At 38.3% G+C, this 19596-nt stretch overlaps 2 protein-coding genes and 1 pseudogene across 2 annotated transcripts; 2 read left to right on the plus strand and 1 right to left on the minus strand.

The window, feature by feature from the left end:
• LOC133642677 (rho-related GTP-binding protein RhoA-D-like) lies at positions 1–6562 on the minus strand. Its single transcript, XM_062037026.1, has 2 exons — positions 5908–6562; positions 1–281 (listed from the first exon to the last, which is right to left on the minus strand). The coding sequence occupies exons 1-2, from the start codon at positions 6483–6485 to the stop codon at positions 203–205; spliced, it is 657 nt and encodes a 218-aa protein (XP_061893010.1). The 5' UTR covers positions 6486–6562; the 3' UTR covers positions 1–202.
• A 1675-nt stretch (positions 6563–8237) lies between these two features.
• LOC133642669 (ferritin, middle subunit) lies at positions 8238–11437 on the plus strand. Its single transcript, XM_062037017.1, has 4 exons — positions 8238–8525; positions 10707–10853; positions 10916–11041; positions 11105–11437. Exons 1-4 carry the CDS (start codon positions 8424–8426, stop codon positions 11258–11260), a joined length of 531 nt encoding a protein of 176 aa, XP_061893001.1. The 5' UTR covers positions 8238–8423; the 3' UTR covers positions 11261–11437.
• A 1598-nt stretch (positions 11438–13035) lies between these two features.
• Positions 13036–19596, plus strand: part of LOC133642676 (synaptotagmin-1-like) — a 44227-nt pseudogene continuing 37666 nt past the window's right edge.

The raw sequence follows: 19596 nt of genomic DNA on the forward strand, positions 1-19596 counted from the left end.
GATACAAGCGGGGGTCCGTGGGGCTGAGAGGGTCGTCAAGAAGTCCGAGTCCAAAGTGGGGGGTCGAGGATCAAGGGATGCAGTCAGAATCCAGAGGGGTCCAGAGAAGTGAGGCGCACAGCTCACTTCCAAGGCGACGGAGGGAATTGGTACACCATGAGAAAACTAAGTTCCCGCGCCGATCCTTGGGTCCACCCTGCCTTTATCCGGTGAGTCTTTGCAGCTGGGCGTGTACCAAGCTAAGCAAGGCAGGCAGGGGTGAGAACCAAAACAGATTTGCTCTAAAAATGAAAACAAAACCAGACAGTTAATTTAACAGGAAGAACTTCAGCACATTTTTAAAATAATATTTTTTATATATTATGTTTTTTCAATGCCAATTTGAATATGTTACTTAGCCTAAAAGTGTCCTTTGCTCTCCCGTGTAGCAATAAAGCTGCGTTATTGAGTAATGCACATATCAGCAGATGTCTTGGAGGACAGAGTAAAACAACTTGCACTGAGCCTAGTCCAGGGGTCGGCAACCCGCGGCTCTAGAGCCGCATGCGGCTCTTTAGCGCCGCCCTAGTGGCTCTCTGGAGATTTTTCAAAAATGTATGAAGAATGGAAAAAGATGAGGGGGAAAAAAAATAAATTTGTTTGTTTTAGTATGGTTTCTGTAGGAGGACAAACATGACACAAACCTCCGTAATTGTTATAAATCACACTGTTTACATTAAATATGCTTCACTGATTCAAGTATTTGGCGAGCGCCGTTTTGTCCTACTTATTTTGGCGGTCCTTGAACTCACCGTATAGTCTGTTTACATGCAGAACTTTCTCCGACTTTCTAGGACGTGTTTTATGCCACTTCTTTTTCTGTCTCATTTTGTCCAACACACTTTTAACGTTGTGCATGAGTGCACAAAGGTGAGTTTTGTTGATGTTATTGACTTGTGTGAAGTGCTAATCAGACATATTTGGTCACTGCATGACTGCAAGCTAATCGATGCTAACATGCTATTTAGGCTAGCTATATGTACATATTGCATCATTATGCCTAATTTGTAGCTATATTTGAGCTAATTTAGTTTCCTTTAAGTCCTCTTAATTAAATTTATATCTCATGACACATGTAATATGGCTTTTAATTTTTTGCGGCTCCAGACAGATTTGTTTTTGTTTTTTTTGATCCAATATGGCTCTTTCAACATTTTGGGTTGCCGACCCCTGGCCTAGTCTATAAAATCCACTACACCTCCCTGATACCGAAGTACATGTCAAACTACTTCCATAACGTAAATGACCGACATAACCACAACACCAGGGGGAGCCCCACAAACCGTGTTAAACCCAGATTCCGATCTAGCAAAGGTCTTAACTCATTCCCCTTCTATGCCACATCAATATGGAATGCACTCCCAACAGGTGGAAAATAAAGTGCATCTCTATCCTCCTTCAAAACCGCACTAAAAGAACACCTCAGGGCAACTTCCTATCATCGCAAAAAGCCGCTGCCTGAACAGGGCTCAGAAAATCTACAAAGACTCCTCCCACCCCCACCAAGGACAGTTTTCACTGCTGGACTCTAGAAAGAGGTTCCGCAGCCTCCGAAGCAGAACCTCCAGGTTCTGTAACAGCTTCTTCCCTCAGGCCGTAAGACTCTTGAACGCATCATAATTAAATTATCCCCTCAACTCCCCCCAAAATGGATTATCTCGCTGGAATAAAAAAGAAAATATAACATACATCCATAAACGTGGACGCATGTGAAAAAGTGCAATATATTAATCTGTACAGTAATCTATTTATTTATTTATCTATTTTATATATATATTTATATATGTGTATTTATTTATACATGCACCTTATTGCTTTTTTTATCCTGCACTACCATGAGCTTATGTAACGAAATTTCGTTCTTATCTGTGCTGTAAAGTTCAAATTTGAATGACAATAAAAAGGAAGTCTAAGTCTAAGCCTAAGTCTAATCTACTAATAAAAGTTTCAATCAATCAATCAAACGTATTTTTGAGACAATATTGCTTTATTCCCACCATGGTGTTTGAATGATCAGATATTTGTAAGTGTTATATTTCCTCTTTGTTTACGTGTACATAAACTGTAATATGTGGAAATCAACAACCGCATTCGTTTTTTTTTGTTTGTTTGTTTTTCCAGGCAAACCATTTATTGTCGCAAAAATAGTTTATTAACAATGTTTACTTGGCATCGAACATTCGCTGTATACGTTTACAAAGGCTGTATGACAATAAGCTCACAGGAATGAAAGTGGATCCTGTCATGTCAAATACAGTGGAACCTCCAAAAAATCATTTAAAAAAATTATCCAACACCTTTGTTCCCTCGTCCTTACCTGTCATGCAATTTTAAAAGCATGAGTATTTTTACTTTGAGTTTGATTATTCAGTAGTTTTGGTCGCAACAGTTTGACTTTCTGAACAAATTATCTGTGAGGAAAAACAAACAAACATTGAAAGTCAAGCAGCGACTTTGGAGGAGGTTCCACTTGTACTGGCGGAGGAGGGAGAGGAACCACAGTGGTTGGGGGCGTGGTTATTTACCGCTAGAATTCACCAACTTGAGTATTTCATATATATTTCATACATATATATATATATGTATGAAATACTTGACTTTCAGTGAATTCTAGCTATATATATATATTTATTTTATTTACATAAAAGAAATACTTGAATTATCTATCCATTAGATGGCAGTATTGTCCTGTTTAACTTCTCTGTTCGTGACTGAGAAATCATTTCGGCCACAGTGTTCAATGGAGAAGTCTGTTCTACATATTTACAGGCAACATACACCTTCCCCTTCGAACTGTCCTGGATGAACTGAAATTCTTGTTTCCATTCGTTTTGGAACTTGCAAGCGTATTTATATTGTGGGAAAGCGGACGTGAGAATAGGCTGTCCCCACTCAGTCTCGGGTCCGCATTGAGCTGGAGGGGGCGTGGCCTCCAGCTCCGGCTGAATACCGGGAGTTTGTCGGGAGAAAATCTCTGCCGGGAGGTTGTCGGGAGAGGTGCTGAATAACGGGATTCTCCCGCTAAAAACGGGAGGGTTGGCAAGTATGGTTGATAATACCAACAGACACTTACGATAGGATGTACAAATATGCATGAAAACTCTCCTATATGGGACAATTTAGTATGAATTGCTTTAGTTACATTGTAAAACTTACAAACGTCGCTTGGAGTGACGAATGAAGAATCCTTTCGAGCAGAAACGCTACGGACGGTTTTCACTTGCAGTTCAAGGCATCAAAACAGGAAGTACATTTGCAACCTGCAGTGAGCAAACTCGTCCTGAAGATGGCGCCAAAGCACAAACAATAACACACCTTTTCAGTGTTTCTGCTTGTGTTTCATGAAAATGATTGAACACAAAACATTATTTCTGTCAGCGAAGGAAAATCCATAAATTATACGCACCACTTCAAAGCGTGGGAAAAAATTAGTCGGCTTATAGTCCCGGTGTGTCTGCTTGTGTTCATTGAAAACTATTGAGCACAAAACACTATGGTCATTAGCAAAAAAAAAAAAATCCATAAATTAGCGGCCTCGTTTTATAAGACACAGGAAGCGTAGGAAAAAAGTAGTTGGCCTGTAGTTAATTTACGGTAATCATAGTCAGAGGATTTTTTGTTGTTGTTGTTTTTGCTCGCCTAGCACATCTTTATAGCTGCTGGATGTTTTCTGGGGATGTTCAGGACATGTGTTGCAGGTTTGGTCCATCTTCGCCAATGTTTGTATTTGAGCTGTGAGAACTGAAACTTAAAGGCCTACTGAAAGCCACTACTACCGACCACGCAGTCTGATAGTGTATATATCAATGATGAAATCTTAACATTGCAACACATGCCAATACGGCCGGGTTGACTTATAAAGTGCAATTTAAAATTTCCCGGGAAATATCCGGCTGAAACGTCGCGTTATGATGACGTATGCGCTTGACGTAGTCAGTTAAACGGAAGTTATGGTACCCCGTAGAATCCTATACAAAAAGCTCTGTTTTAATTTCATAATTCCACAGTATTCTGGACATCTTTTGCAATTTGTTTAATGAACAATGAAGGCTGCAAAGAAGAAAGTTGTAGGTGGGATCGGTGTATTAGCAGCGGACTACAGCAACACAACCGGAGGACTTTGTTGGAGAGCAGACGCGCTAGCCCACGATCTCACCTTGACTTCCTACGTCTCCGGGCCGCCAAAACGCATCGGGTGAAGTCCTTCGTCCTTCCGTCGATCGCTGGAACGCAGGTGAGCACGGGTGTTGATGAGCAGATGAAGGCTGGCTGGCGTAGGTGGAGAGCTAATATTTTTAGCATAGCTCTGTGAGGTCCGGTTGCTAAGTAGGCTCCAATGTCGTCGTTAGCACAGCATTGTTAAGCTTCGCCAGCCTGGTAAGCATTAACCGTGTATTTACATGTCCACGGTTTAATAGTATTGTTGATTTTCTATCCATCCTTCCAGTCAGGGGTTTATATTTTTTGTTTCTATATGCAGTTAAAGCACGATGCTATCACGTTAGCTCGTAGCTAAAGCGTTTCGCCGATGTATTGTCGTGGAGATAAAAGGCACTGAATGTCCATTTCGCGTTCTCGACTCTCATTTTCAAGAGCATATAGTATCCGAGGTGGTTTAAAATACAAATCCGTGATCCACAATAGAAAGAAGGAGAGAGTGTGGAATCCAATGAGCCAGCTTGTACCTAAGTTACGGTCAGAGCGAAAAAAAAATATGTATTTCACTGCATTCTAGTCCGTCACTCTAACGTTCCTCGTCCACGAATCTTTCATCCTCGCTCAAATTAATGGGGTAATGGTCCGAATAGCTCTAGCTGCATTGAAAACAATAGGAAAATACGAGGGAGTAATCAACTGACAACGTCATCACGCTACTTCCGGTAGGGGCAAGTTTTTTTTATCAGAGACCAAAAGTTGTGAACTTTATCGACGTTGTTCTATACTAAATCCTTTCAGCAAAAATATGGCAATATCGCAAAATGATCAAGTATGACACATAGAATGGATCTGCTATCCCCGTTTGAATAAAAAAATGTCATTTCAGTAGGCCTTTATGCTTATCTGCTCTGTTAAAAAGAACCAGAACAGAGAAGGCACCAAGAAGGGTGCGGGGGGAGAAAAAAAAAAACATTGACTCCTCACTGGGCCGAACACGAACAGAATGCCGACCAACTGTAAACTGTTTACCTGTCAAGCACAGATTCCAAAAAAGGGTGGGTCCCAAAACCGCGGAGCTAGTTCTACACGAGGAGGATGCTAGGGTTCTGCAGCCAACACGTTGAGTGAGTCACACTACGTCGTGTCGTTTTGAACGGCAAATTGGCAACGCGCGATAAATCTCATCTCGGGTAAAAATGTCAAGAACTCCTTTGTTGGTTGTCAATTGGACGTCGTGGTCAGCGGCGCGGAAAAGCCTCACCCGCGGTCTCGCTCCCAATGACAAGCGCACACGCGTGCGGACAACTTAGAAAAAGGCACGAGCTGTTACGCACACGTTCCGTTTTGCGGCGAATCATTTTCTGGGGCGGCACCTTCCTCAGAGAGACAGAACGTTAGCGAGGAAAGGATGCTGCCCGCCCTCACTCAACAATATTGCATTCTAACATGGCTGCCTTGTGACGAATACAAAAGAAAACATGCGTGTGTTTAAAGAAAAGCAAAATCAACAAGGAATTGATAACATCCATTTCTAATATGGACAAAGTCCGTTTCCTGTATGTTTGCATACAATCGGCTTGCCTGACTCTTATTGTGAAATGCAGCACACAGTACAAAGATGCCGTTCGATAAAAAGGCCAGTCTGTTTTCTCACGGTGTGTGTGTGCATGTGTGTGTGTGTGTGTGTGTGTGAGTGGAAGGATGGCTCACAACAGCTCGCGGGCGCTTCTCTTCTTGCGCTTGTGGACCTGCAGCGCCGCCCTGGTGGCCATCTCGAACACCTCCTGCACGCCATCTTTGGTCTTGGCCGAGCACTCCAGGTAGCCGAAGGCGTTGATCCTGGTGGCCATTTCTTGGCCTTCTCTCCTCTTCACCGGCTCCTGCTTCATCTTGGCCAGCTCTCTCCGCGTGTGATAGTCGTGCCTCAGGTCTTTCTTGTTCCCCACCAGGATGATGGGAACGTCGGGACAGAAGTGCTTCACCTCAGGCATCCACTTCTCTGGAATGTTTTCTAAACTGTCTGGGCTATCAATGGAAAAGGACATTAAGATGACGTGAGTGTCCGGGTAGGCGAAAGGTCTCAACCTGTCGTAGTCCCCTTGGCCTGCAGTATCCCACAATGCCAACTCCACCGGTTTTCCGTCAACTTCGATATCAGCTACGTAGTTCTCATACACGGTAGGCACATAGACTTCCGGAAACTGGTCTTTGATGAAAACCATGTAGAGACATGTTTTACCGCAAGCTCCATCGCCGACAATCACCACCTTCTTGCGAATGGCCGCCATATCTTCTCTCCAGCCACTTGAGACGTCTTGTTACGATGTAAAATCCACGTTTGGACTTCCTTGCCGGTCACTTCTTCACCGCCAACAACCGCATTCGTAAGTGCAGTGAAAGTTGACTGGGCACCACACCTACTGTTTGTGGGTTGGGCTCTCGGGGAGGCTGGGGCCGTACTCTGGCTCCCGCACACACTGGGAGTCAAATGTATTGTACATGCAGATTCACATATACTCACTTGCATACATACACACATACATAGGTACCTACGCCCCCACATACATCTACAAATACAGTACATATTTACACACTCAAAGTTCGTACGTCCACACGCACACTCATTATACAAACATACTGTATACACATACTGTACATATACATTCACTGTACAAACATACATATACACATACTGTACATATACACTCACTGTACAAACACACACATACACATACTGTACATATACATTCACTGCACAAACACACACATACACATTCTGTACATATACATTCACTGTACAAACATACATATACACATACTGTACATATACACTCACTGTACAAACACACACATACACATTCTGTACATATACATTCACTGCACAAACACACACATACACATTCTGTACATATACATTCACTGTACAAACATACATATACACATACTGTACATATACACTCACTGTACAAACACACACATACACATACTGTACATATACATTCACTGCACAAACACACACATACACATTCTGTACATATACATTCACTGTACAAACACACATACTGTACACATTCACTGTACAAACACACACATATACATACTATACATATACATTCACTGTACAAGCACACATATACACATACTGTACATATACAAGTACATATCCATACATACACTCATGCACATAATCACGTTTCATCAAACATATATTAACGTTGTTGCCCTAGGGGTAAACTGGGTATAACACATGGCACACTGACAAAGCTCAACCTATTGTTACTATAACAATCTACAAGGTTAATGTAGGTTGCTTCTCTTTCTTCTCCTCCATTTTTCTGCATTCTTTCGTATCTCAAGCTATCATTACGTATATGTATTGTTGCATTTGAACAATTGTATTGTTGATAATAAAGGTAAAGTATTGGTATTGTTTATTATCAATAGCGCTATTTCTATTGGTATTCATATTGCTTCATTTTTAATGTAATAATGCTCATTGTCATTTCTGTATTATTTTTTATTTTCACTAACTGCTTATTTGCTATTACTTTAACCATCATATTTGTACATGTAGTAATTGCTGATGTTGCTCTGTTGTTGTTGTTGTTGTGTTTGCTGTTGTTGTTTTTGTCTCTCTGTCTAATCCCCCTCTTGTCCCCACAATTCCCCCCTCTGTCTTCCTTTTTTTCTCTTTCTATCCCCTCCTGCTCCGGCCCGGCTGCACCAAATGATAATATAAATACATTTAATAAAGTCAAATACAAATAAGGCAACAAGAGAAGTGTCCTACACTTCTCTTTTGTAAAGTAAATCTGAACAGCCGATATGGGCATCTACATCTACTATATGATTTGCCTGAGAAGCTGGGCAGGACATAAGAAAAAAAAAAAGAAAAAAAAGAAAGTTGACTCAATACGTCATCGGTCACGTGGTCAGAACGCACCAATTGTAACGCTTGGCTTCTATCGGCGTCACGTGCTCCAGGGACGTGTGCAGAATAGAAGTCACGAGGTCTTACAGAGAGGTATATATAGCACTCGGTGCCAGCTCTTCAGTCAGAATCGGAGAAGAGGTTCTTGCTTCAACAGTGTTTGAACGGAACGTCTGTCGTCCTATTTGCTTTCCAAAGTGACTCGGCGTTGCCTTCACACTACTAAATAACTCCACGCAAATTTCTATTTTTGTACTTTATTTTTTGTAAGAAAAGACAAAACCCGTCAGCCAAAATGGAGTCTCAAGTGCGCCAGAACTACCACCGTGAATGCGAGGCCGCCATTAACCGAATGGTCAACATGGAGCTGTTCGCTTCCTACACTTACACTTCCATGGTAAGCAAAACTGGATGTTTAATGTGCTTTAAATCCTGTATGGAGAACGACTGTGCTATGATAGTCTCCTTGTTGGTTGGTGTTCACTATTGTTGTCTCAACTCGCGCACTTGTACACTTACGACTAGTATTTGATTAGTAAGTGCGTTCACATGTGCACACTCGATGCCGTGTTACCATACGCAAGCATAAAGTAGTCCTAGTTCGATTACCATCGTTGGTCAGTTACCGGAAATGACTAATGTAATGTTTATCTGCTTCTTTTACCGTTTTATTTTCATTACATATTATGATTTATAATCATGGTGTAACTGCGCACTGAGTGCAAGATCCGGGTACTGAGTCAGTAACCGGATGTTGAGTTCGAGCCTATTATCGAATCCTCTTATCGAACAGATTCCTCATCAATTCTCTTATCGAATCCAGATAGGTTGTTTTATTTGGGGGGAGACACACAATATTTGGTTTAACAAAAGCTCACTTTTACGGTATTTGCTTGAATTAGCGCCGGGGCGGTAATGAATCTAAAACCCTCTTCTCACTCCGGCGCTTACCAAAGGCATGCGGTAAATTTAGGCATGCGCTTATAAATTTGTGTGATGTAAGGATACCATCATGACATCGCTTAATGCCGCGATGAATCATCCCGGGAGTTCTTTTTGTTTGGGTCTGAAAAGGCAATTAAAATTAAAATAACATTATTACTGCCTGTTAGCAGGTTTTCTTAGCTCATGATTTGTTTCTGAAATGTTACTCGTACAACTGCATCAAAATGACTCGTATTTGACACACGCAGCTATATTAATAAAACATTTCATCAAAAATAAAGCGCTTTGAAAGACTCAACTCCAACAACAAAAAGTCAGCTCTCCACCACTACAAACTAACACAATATTAATAAGAATTGCAATTACCTTAAATCCTACTAAATAGCTCTTTATCTTCTTCCCTTTTTATGTGATTTTAAATTATTGAAATTAGCCTCCATTTTAAAAATTATGCCTTGAAAGGTGAAGTTTCACTCGTGACGTGACGAGTTTGACCCGGCGGTAATTCTAGGCATATGCTATTATTTTGAGGAACGAGTTTGACCCAGCGGTAATTCTAGGCAGACGCATATTATACACCCGGCGGCAATTCAAAGAAATACGGTATTTTATACCCAAAGTATATAAAGTGGGATTTTTTTAGAAAAACAAATATATACAGTAACACAAACACAACCTGTCTCTGTGATCACTATAGGTGTATAAATAATAATATAGTGTTAAATAAAATCTGTCCCTTGGGCACAAAACTGAAAATAATACAGCTCTCCAAAAAGTGCACTTCTGCTGCTATTGGAACATACTAACTACACGCACTATGACACTAAGAACACCACAGTCATCAATCAACAATTCTTCTTCCAAAAAATTATTTCGATGGTGGAAATACATGACTGGCAGCCATTTTAAGTCTTCAAAACATCCATTGTAACAGTGCACAAAAATCTTTTTTCAATAAACATCTTAGTATCAAATTTAACCACTTTCCACCCTAATATTGAGTTACATAAACACGTTTTCTTGGGTTGATGCACTAATGGTAAGTGTATCTTGTGTCTTTTTTTAATGTTTAAAATAATAAAAAACAAAACAAACAAAAAAACATCTTAGTATCAAATTTAACTACTTCCACCCTAATATTGAGTTACATAAACAAGTTAAGCAGTTTACTTACAGACTTATCTTTTCCAAGGCTTGTAAGAGCTAACACAACTTGTCTACTTCTCAATTGTCTCATGGACTGAACTGACGTCGCCAAACCAGAAGTGCCCAAGCTAATGACGTGTAGTATTTTCATATCGCCACAAGGTGTAAGTAAGAGTCTACAATCAAATGGGCATAACATTGCAGGATTCGTTCCCAGGGATTCAAATAAAGAACTAACTCTTTTTCTTTACTATAGTGGCCTCGATAACGTGAACCGGTTCTCAAAAAGGGATTCGAGTTCATGGAATCGGTTCTTTTCTTATCGAACTGGGAGAACCGGTTTCGAACATCATCCCTAGTACTGACTACTGTGCTTTCAGCCGTATCATGGCAATTAAAAAAATGCTGTCATGCTTAGCTTTTGTTACATGATAATCAAATGTATTTGTCAAAGTGCCATAATCCTTTAATTTACTCTTATTACTAGGCATTTTACTTCTCCCGAGATGACATGGCCCTTCCAGGCTTTGCTCATTTCTTTAAAGAAAACAGTGAGGAGGAGAGAGAGCATGCTGAGAAGCTGCTGTCCTTTCAAAACAGCAGAGGTGGACGCATCTTCCTCCAGGACGTCAAGGTGAGCAAATACTTTTTAGTACTACTAAGCTCATGTGTGCTAACAATAGTGTTTTTCTGTAGAAACCAGAGCGTGACGAGTGGGGGAGTGGGCTTGAGGCCATGCAGTGTGCCCTGCAGTTGGAGAAAAATGTCAACCAGGCTCTGCTGGAACTGCACAAACTGGCCAATGACCACGTGGACCCTCATGTAAGTGTTTACTATTACGGTTAGCTTTCCCGGCACTAAACCGGTTTTTGTTCCTGTCTACAGCTGTGCGACTTCCTTGAAACCCATTACCTGAACGAGCAAGTGGAAGCGATCAAGAAGTTGGGCGACTACATCAGCAACCTGTCCCGCATGGATGCTCAGGACAACAAGATGGCCGAGTACTTGTTCGACAAGCACACTCTGGGGGGCAAGAGCTAAACATCTTTGAAAGGCCTTTACACTTAAAAAAAGCCTCAATATGTTCTTCAACTGATTGATATAATTTCATATCTAATCTGGTTTAACGTCGCAAGGAATATTGACACTTTAAATTTATAAAAGCCAGTGATTACATTTGAGTTGAAAAGCTGTTCTAAATAAACTTTTTGAGCTGGATTATGATGTACTGTATTTATTTGCATATATGTTTTAAAGCCACGATATTCCCTAGCTTTTTTGTCTTTTGTATTTGACCCTAGTGAGTTTCCATGCCCAATTGTGATGTAGAAACATGAATTAATAAATGCACCAAACTAAATAAATTTGTTTAGGCCCTCGCATGCTAAGATTGTGATTGAAACTGTTCTAATAGTAACACTGCTAAAGCTCATATTTTTTTTCTCCAATGCTTAATCTAAAAAAGGTAAAGTACTACGTTACAGTGTTGGATCAAAGTTAATGCGTAAAAGACATTTGAATTTGTGGACAAATTGTAAGGGCATGTTGAACCAAAATTTAGTGGACTACATCCTGAAGTCCTTCGAATTGAAACAAGTGTATTTTAAACCAAAGTACCGTATTTTTCGGAGTTTAAGTCGCACCGGCCGAAAATGCATAAAGAAGGAAAAAAACAAGTCTCACTGGAGTATAAGTCGCATTTTTGGGGGAAATTTATTTGATAAAACCCAACACCAAGAATAGACATTTGAAAGGCAATTTAAAATAAATAGTGAACAGGCTGAATAAGTGTACGTTATATGACGCATAAATAACCAACTGAGAACGCGCCTGGTATGTAAATGTAACATATTATGGTAAGAGTCATTCAAATAACTATAACATAGAACATGCTATACGTTTACCAAACAATCTGTCACTCCTAATCGCTAAATCCCATGAAATCTTATACGTCTAGTCTCTTACGTGAATGAACTAAATATTTTATATTTTTTACGGTAATGTGTTAATTTCACACAAGTTGCTCCTGAGTATAAGTCGCACCCCCGGCCAAACTATGAAAAAATAACCGATTTATAGTCCGAAAAATACGGTAAGAAAAAAAACAGCAGATGGTGTGAAGTTTTGATATACAGTATATTGCTAACTTTTTTGTTGGGTTTTCCTTTATGTACATAATAGTGTTGCTGAAGTGGCGGCTGGTTGCATCATCTGTGCTATTTTAATGTCGTTTGTGTTTTAAGTTTCCATCTTTTCACCTTATTTTTTGTGGACTTTTTTTAATCTGCACTGCACGACATAGTTTCTTAATTGTGGGGAAAAATGACCATTTTATTCCAAACATTTTTAACATGGTTTAACTACAAGCTTATCAGAATATCTGTCCCGTGTTTCACCACAGAGGGCGCTGTCACTATTTGATCGGTACTGGAAAACAAGATCAGTCCACTTACGCGGGAAGAGTACGTCACTTCCTGGACTTGCAATTTTTATGACGGAGCTGTCACGCCAAATTTCTTCCCCTTACAACCCCCCCCCCCCCCCCCCCCCCCCATTTAACTCCGTGGTCATGTTTCCTCTTACGTCATTGACAGCGATCGATAGCACTTCGGCTTTGACTGCCCGTCGCTGGAAGGATACTTCGTCTTTGACAGCTGCTGGAATCTGAAGAAATCGATTGGTTTTTTTTGCACAGGCGCGAAACAGGACAGTCGCGTGCCGGTTAAGGACCCCCGGCAACTTTGTGATTTTATTGGACGCAGCCCCGGAAGTAAATGGTGGGGGGTTGTAGGGGGAATACATTTGGCGTGACAGAGCCTTGCGACGTCATGTTCTGTGATATTTGAATGTTTTATTGTTTTGTTTAAAAAATAGCTTAATTGGGAGTAAATGTGAACAAGAATATTAACCTGAACAAGGGGTGGATTAAAAAAAAATTGGAGTATTATCGCCACATTTTCAACCACTTTCACCCTTCTGTCATTGGAACGAATGACGCACGGGGGCGCTACTGTCTTAAAAGGTTTGTTTAATATACTTTGACTTTCTTTTATATGTTGATTTTGTGTTAGACAAGGACCTTACTGTAACTTTAATATATATCTGCAACCTAAAAAAGTAGACTTTTAAATGATCATCACTGTAAATTGATGTAAGTAAAGTAGTAAAAAAATTTCTTCGCCCTCTTGGGCTGCTGAGCCCATCATTCATGTTTCTGTACGGTTTTAAAATATTGTATTCTTATTAGTTACGTTTGTTTTGCATGTAACGTTTTATATGACATTGTTATACAAATAAAGATTTAAAAAAAAAAGAAAGAAAACCACGGCAACAGTGAGGCATGCACAAACTCAATTCCCCCCCAAAATGGATTAACTCGCTCGAATATAAAGACAATATAACATACATCCATAAACGTGGATGCATATGGAAAAGTGCAATATATTTATCTGTACAGTAATCTATTTATTTATATCTGCACCTTATTGCTTTTTTATCCTGCACTACCATGAGCTAATGCAACGAAATTACGTTCTTATCTGTACTGTAAAGTTCAAATTTGAATGACAATAAAAAGGAAGTCTAAGTCTGGTCTAATCATATTCATTAATTATATCAACCTACGCACAGTTTACAATCTTGTCAAATGATATGAAAGCATGTGTTAATCACAATTATTATTATCAAGGTTTAGGTCAGGCTGATTACAAAAATAAATACCAAGTAAATATAATACTTAAAACCGATTAGAAATACATTTAAATAAAATTACATATTGCTAAAATACATTCAAATTGAATTATTAGAAAGTATATGTTTATTAACTAAACTGTTAGTATAATTAAAATGCAAATGAAAATGCAGCTTCACCATTTTAGTCATAATTTTTGCGCTTAAGAAACTTTTCTATGACTTTAGGGCCAGATTTCTTCTATTTGTTCGATATAGTCATTACTGCCACAAGTGGTGGAAAAGTGTATTACAACCGAGTTCCGCTGCGACCTATACGAACCCCAGCTGAGAAACATCATTTTTTGGCGGCCCTCTAGGGGGCGATTGCCGCCCAAAAGTGGGCCTCGGCCCTATGGCGGAGGAACTCTACCTTCAACTGTGATCAGTCAAGATGGCTGCCGGCTAGATGCACTGGGTGACACAGCTCCAACAGTTCATGAAAAAGCTTGAAAATAAGTTCACATCCATCCAGCAGAGCAACATCTTCATGTTTATAAGGAAGATAAACATCAAACTGCCGGATCATTTTTGTGATTTTGGACTTGTTGGAGACTTTTTGATGACATGTGCTCCAATGCATTGACACGCCATCAATACTGGATTGCCTGGAATCAGAAAGTATTTTGAAAGATCAACTGGATTCTAAAAGTACTTTTCCTCACTAAACAATGGCGACTAAGAAGTTAGCAGAAGAAATGGAAGAGGTGAAAAAGTCTCTGAATTTCATGTCAGAGGAACTGAGTAAAGTAGCAAAACAGCAAACGGGCCTTCTGGACTTAATTGATGAAATTAAGCAGCTGAAGGCAATTATCAAAGACAAAGACAAGAAGATTGAAGAACTTGAAAGAAGAGTGGACGATCTAAAACAGTACTCGAGGATGGATGGCCTGGTGATTTCTGGGCTTGAGACAAGCCACCGCTCCAATGCAAGGATCACAGCAGGTGACAAGGAGGGAGAAGGTGCACCAAGAGGTGAACTGCACACAGTTGAGCAGCAAGTCATCAAATTCTTCAATAACAAAGGAATTCCTGTATGCAGTTCTAGTATAGCTGCATGCCACACCATTCCACTGAAACAAAACAACAGATCCAACATCATCATCCGTTTTGTGAGTAGAAAACATAAAATTGAAATGCTTAAACTGGGAAAAAATTTGAAAGGCACAGGAGTATATGTAAATGAGCATCTCACAAAGAGAAACGCAGAAATTGCAAGACAAGCCAGGATCTTGAAAAAGGGAAAGCGAATCCAGGACACATGGACAAGGAACTGTAAAGTAATGATTAGATTGAATGGTCCACCAGAACAAGCAAGAGTATTAGTGGTCAGAGACTTGAAGGAACTTGAACAATATCAATGAAAAAGAAAAAAGATAATGATGATAAACAAGTGGAATAGTGGGGAAATGTTCCTTGTTTATTGTGTACTGTGTGCAGAGAAACAGTGTGGACAAGCAACATGATGGAAGAACAAATGAGCTGCACAAAATTCAAGTCTTTTGACTATCATGATCATAAATGCTATGAGTTAGAAAATAACATTGACCCAGATATTCACTTCTATCAGGACTTTAATGTGGACTGTGAGTATTATACTGATGAACAGTTTAATTCAAATGTTAAAATGGAAGGCTTTTCTGTGATTCATTTCAACAGCAGGAGTCTTTACAGTAACTTTTCCAAAATTAAAGAGTATCTTAAACAAATACAGCAAAGGTTTACCATAATAGCAATTTCAGAAACTTGGTTGAGTGATAGTAAGGAATTACTGGATGGATTAGAGGGATATGAAATGTTTTGGCAAAACAGGATGAACAAAAGGGGAGGAGGTGTTGTATTGTTTGTGATGTCCTCTCTCAAATGTAGGCTGATTGCTGACATGACAACTGCTATTGACAATCTGATGGAATGTGTAACTATTGAAATCAGTGTTGAAAGATCCAAAAACATATTAATTAGTTGTATTTATAGAACTCCAGGATCATGCATTGATCAATTTAATAAGAAAATGTTTGAGTTATATGAAAGACATAATGATAAGGTGATCTTGATTTGTGGTGACTTCAACATTGATTTGTTGAAATTTAATGATCACATGAAAACCAATGATTTTGTTAATCTTATGTTCAGCTTGAGTTTCTTTCCACTAATTGTAAAACCTAGCAGAATAACAAAGGACAGCTTAACACTGATTGACAATATTTTTATAAATGTATTTGATGGGAATAGAAAAAGTGGACTCTTAGTGACTGATGTAAGTGATCACTTGCCTGTCTTTACAGTGATGCAAATGAACAAGGAGACAAACTTACAAACAAAAAGACAAATAAATAACTTTGTTAGAATAAAATCACCAGAAGCAGTTAAGGCATTCAAGGCTGATCTTTTAAATCAGGATTGGCAAAATGTTTTTGTGGAGGACACTAATGAAGCATACGATACATTCCTGGATATATTTCTGACACTTTATGACCATCATTGTCCATTGAGAGAATATAAGCAAAATACTAAAAAGAGGGAGAAACCATGGATAACAGGGGGTTTAGTAAAAGCCTGTAAAAAAAAAAAAGGCTTTACAAGGAATTTATTAAGCATCGAACAACAGAAAATGAGGATAAATATAAAAAGTATAAAAACAGATTGACATGTATCATGAGGCTGCAACAGAAAAACTATTATGAACAATTGCTGCATAAACATAAAAATAATATAATTGAAACCTGGAATGTGCTTAATACAATGATTAAAAAATCTAGCAAAAAGGATTTTACAGCTTATCTGGTAAAAGATGACAACTCAATTATTGAAAATATAGAAGAAATAGCTGAGGAATTCAATAAGTTTTTTGTGAATGTTGGCCCAAATTTGGCAAAAAATATAAATTTTAATATGAATGATGAGAAAAAGTTAAAGCGTGTATCTGACATTAAAAATTCAATGTTTCTTGGCGGAGTTTGTGAAAGTGATGTGTTAGAAGTGGTCAGAAAGTTTAAAAACAAAAAATCTGTCGATGGTAACAACGTGGATATGTCACTCGTTAAAGAAGTGGTGGATTGTGTCCTGAAGCCATTTACTTATATATGTAATAAATCTTTATCAACTGGAACTTTTCCTGACAAAATGAAAATTGCTAAAGTTATTCCAATTTATAAAAATGGTGATAAACACATGGTCTCAAATTATAGACCTGTGTCTCTACTACCTCAATTTGCAAAAATTCTTGAGAAATTATTTGTAAATAGACTTGATCAGTTCATTGACAAACATGAGCTACTGAATGATCAGCAGTATGGGTTCAGGAGTAATCGATCTACATCCCTAGCAGTGATGGACTTTGTAGAAAACGTAGCTACAGCAATAGAAAAGAAACAACACACCGTTGGAGTATTTATTGACTTATGTAAAGCTTTTGACACAATCGATCATTCCTTACTTCTGCAAAAATTGGAAAACTATGACATAAGAGGTGTTTCACAACAGTGGTTAAGTAGTTATTTAAGCAATAGATCTCAATATGTGGAAATTAATAAGACTAAATCACAGCCAAGAAGAGTAACTTGTGGGGTGCCACAAGGCTCGGTATTGGGACCTAAGTTATTTATACTATATTTAAATGATATTTGTTCAGTGTCTAATAAATTGAAATTTATTATGTTTGCAGATGATACAAATGTATATTGTTCAGGAGAAGACTTGAAGGAAGTGTTGAGGATAATAGAAGTTGAGTTGATTCAGCTAAAAAAATGGTTTGATATTAATAAGTTATCATTAAATGATAAGAAAACTAAGTTTATGGTGTTTAGTGGTGCAAGGACAAACTGTGAAGCAAAATTAAAATTAAATCAAGTGGAAATTGATAGAGTATATGAAACTAAATTCTTGGGAATAATAATTGATCATAAATTATGTTGGAAACCGCATATTGAATATATAAAGGGAAAAATATCCAAATCCATTGCTATTCTTTATAAAGTAAAACACATGCTGAATAAGAAATGTTTGCATATGTTATATTATTCTTTTATTTTTCCATATTTAACATATTGTGTTGAAGTTTGGGGAAATGTTTATAAAACAAACGTAGACCCAATAATTAAACTTCAAAAACGGGTCATTAGAATAATACACAAAGCGTGCTACTATGAACATAACAATCCATTATTTATAAGTTCTAATGTGTTAAAATTTTCAGATATTGTGTTTTTAAAAACAATGGAAATTATGTTTCGAGTAAAGAACAACAGCCTTCCAGCTTGTATTCTTAGGTTATTTAAATTAAGAGGAGTAAACTATAATTTACGGGGGATATTGGTTTTCGAAATATGTAAAGCAAGAACAAATACAAAATACAAATGTATTTCAGTTTTAGGAGTTAAATGGTGGAACAAGCTCAGTGATGAGTTGAAGACATGTACTTCTTTGTTAAGGTTTAAGAAAACATTGAAAGGTGAAATAATTGAAAATTATAAAATATAGCAACGATTACTTTCATCCCATTGATTTTTTTTTTCTTTTTAATGTTGATGTTCCAGGTAATCTTATTTTCAGTGAAGGTATAGGATAGGCAAATATAAGCCTTGGCTTCAGCCTATTCCTTTTTCGGTCATGCTTTTTTCTTTTCTTTTCTTTTTGTGTGTAAATGTGTATGATTGTTATATATGTATAATTTGTACTGTACTGTCACACAAAATGGTTAATGGTTGATCATATGACCGAAATAAACTTATTTCATTCATATTTCATTCAACTCCAATGCCAATAATACAAACTGAACCCTAGAGAAGGTACATGGCCACTGAATTATAATAAATATGAATAAAGCGTAAAATGGAAGATAAGTATTATGACATGATGCTCCAGAAGCAGTTGGCACAAATTGTTAGGGCAGCTGTGGCTCCGAATGTAGCTTACCACCATCAATGTGTGAATGTGGACTGAATGGGTTCTCAGTGTCATTAAAAAGCGCTATATAAATATAATCCATTATTATTATTATTAACAGTGTTGAACTCGTGCGTGTCAGTTTTTTCCCACAGGACTGCAATCTATTTGTGTTGTTGGGTTGTTTGAGGATGAGATGAGGTTATCCAATTTGCATAATTGCCCATAACGCATGTGCATGCAATTTTTGTGGCCATTGCGGGTTGGACAAAATGTAAACAAATCAAAACAAATCTGTTTTTTTTAATGACACAGGGAAGACGAAGCTACCTGCCAAGGTGTGTGTTTGCAAAATGCAAAATACGTTACCCACTGGACCTGATGGTGAGTGTTAGAGCGTGGCCAGTAAGTAGTTGGCAGTACGGGATAATGAAAAGATTAACGGAGGCGGTGGGGGGGAAGGGAGAGACAGTTGTCAGTCAGCACTGATGGTGGATTGTACTGCAACCCGCTTGGATGCATAATAGTACTAATAAAAGATAAAGTACTGAGGACCGACACCAACAAAGGTGAGTCACATTGGCATGACTTTGAATTGCATTGTTTACTCGGCAGCCTATTGACGATGTGATAGGATTAATAAACAAATTGCCTTAATTTATAAGTTATTAGCAGTTAAGTATAACCAGGACAATAATTAATGATAATTAAGAGTGTATACAACATTTTTTATAAAATTTTTTGTCCTGAATCAAAACAGCAAA

The sequence above is a fragment of the Entelurus aequoreus genome, linkage group LG25 (genome assembly GCF_033978785.1).
Source record: "Entelurus aequoreus isolate RoL-2023_Sb linkage group LG25, RoL_Eaeq_v1.1, whole genome shotgun sequence".
Classification (NCBI taxonomy): Eukaryota; Metazoa; Chordata; class Actinopteri; order Syngnathiformes; family Syngnathidae; genus Entelurus; species Entelurus aequoreus.

Bases quoted from the DNA above. Each gene is read 5' to 3' on its own strand.
- LOC133642677 (XM_062037026.1), bottom strand. From the start codon at position 6,485: ATGGCGGCCATTCGCAAGAAGGTGGTGATTGTCGGCGATGGAGCTTGC. The intron at 282-5,907 runs GTGAGCCATCCT...TTTCATTTTTAG, and splicing joins AGAAGCGCCCGCGAGCTGTT to AGCAAATCTGTTTTGGTTCT.
- LOC133642669 (XM_062037017.1), top strand. From the start codon at position 8,424: ATGGAGTCTCAAGTGCGCCAGAACTACCACCGTGAATGCGAGGCCGCC. The intron at 8,526-10,706 runs GTAAGCAAAACT...TCTTATTACTAG, and splicing joins CCTACACTTACACTTCCATG to GCATTTTACTTCTCCCGAGA. The intron at 10,854-10,915 runs GTGAGCAAATAC...GTTTTTCTGTAG, and splicing joins TCTTCCTCCAGGACGTCAAG to AAACCAGAGCGTGACGAGTG.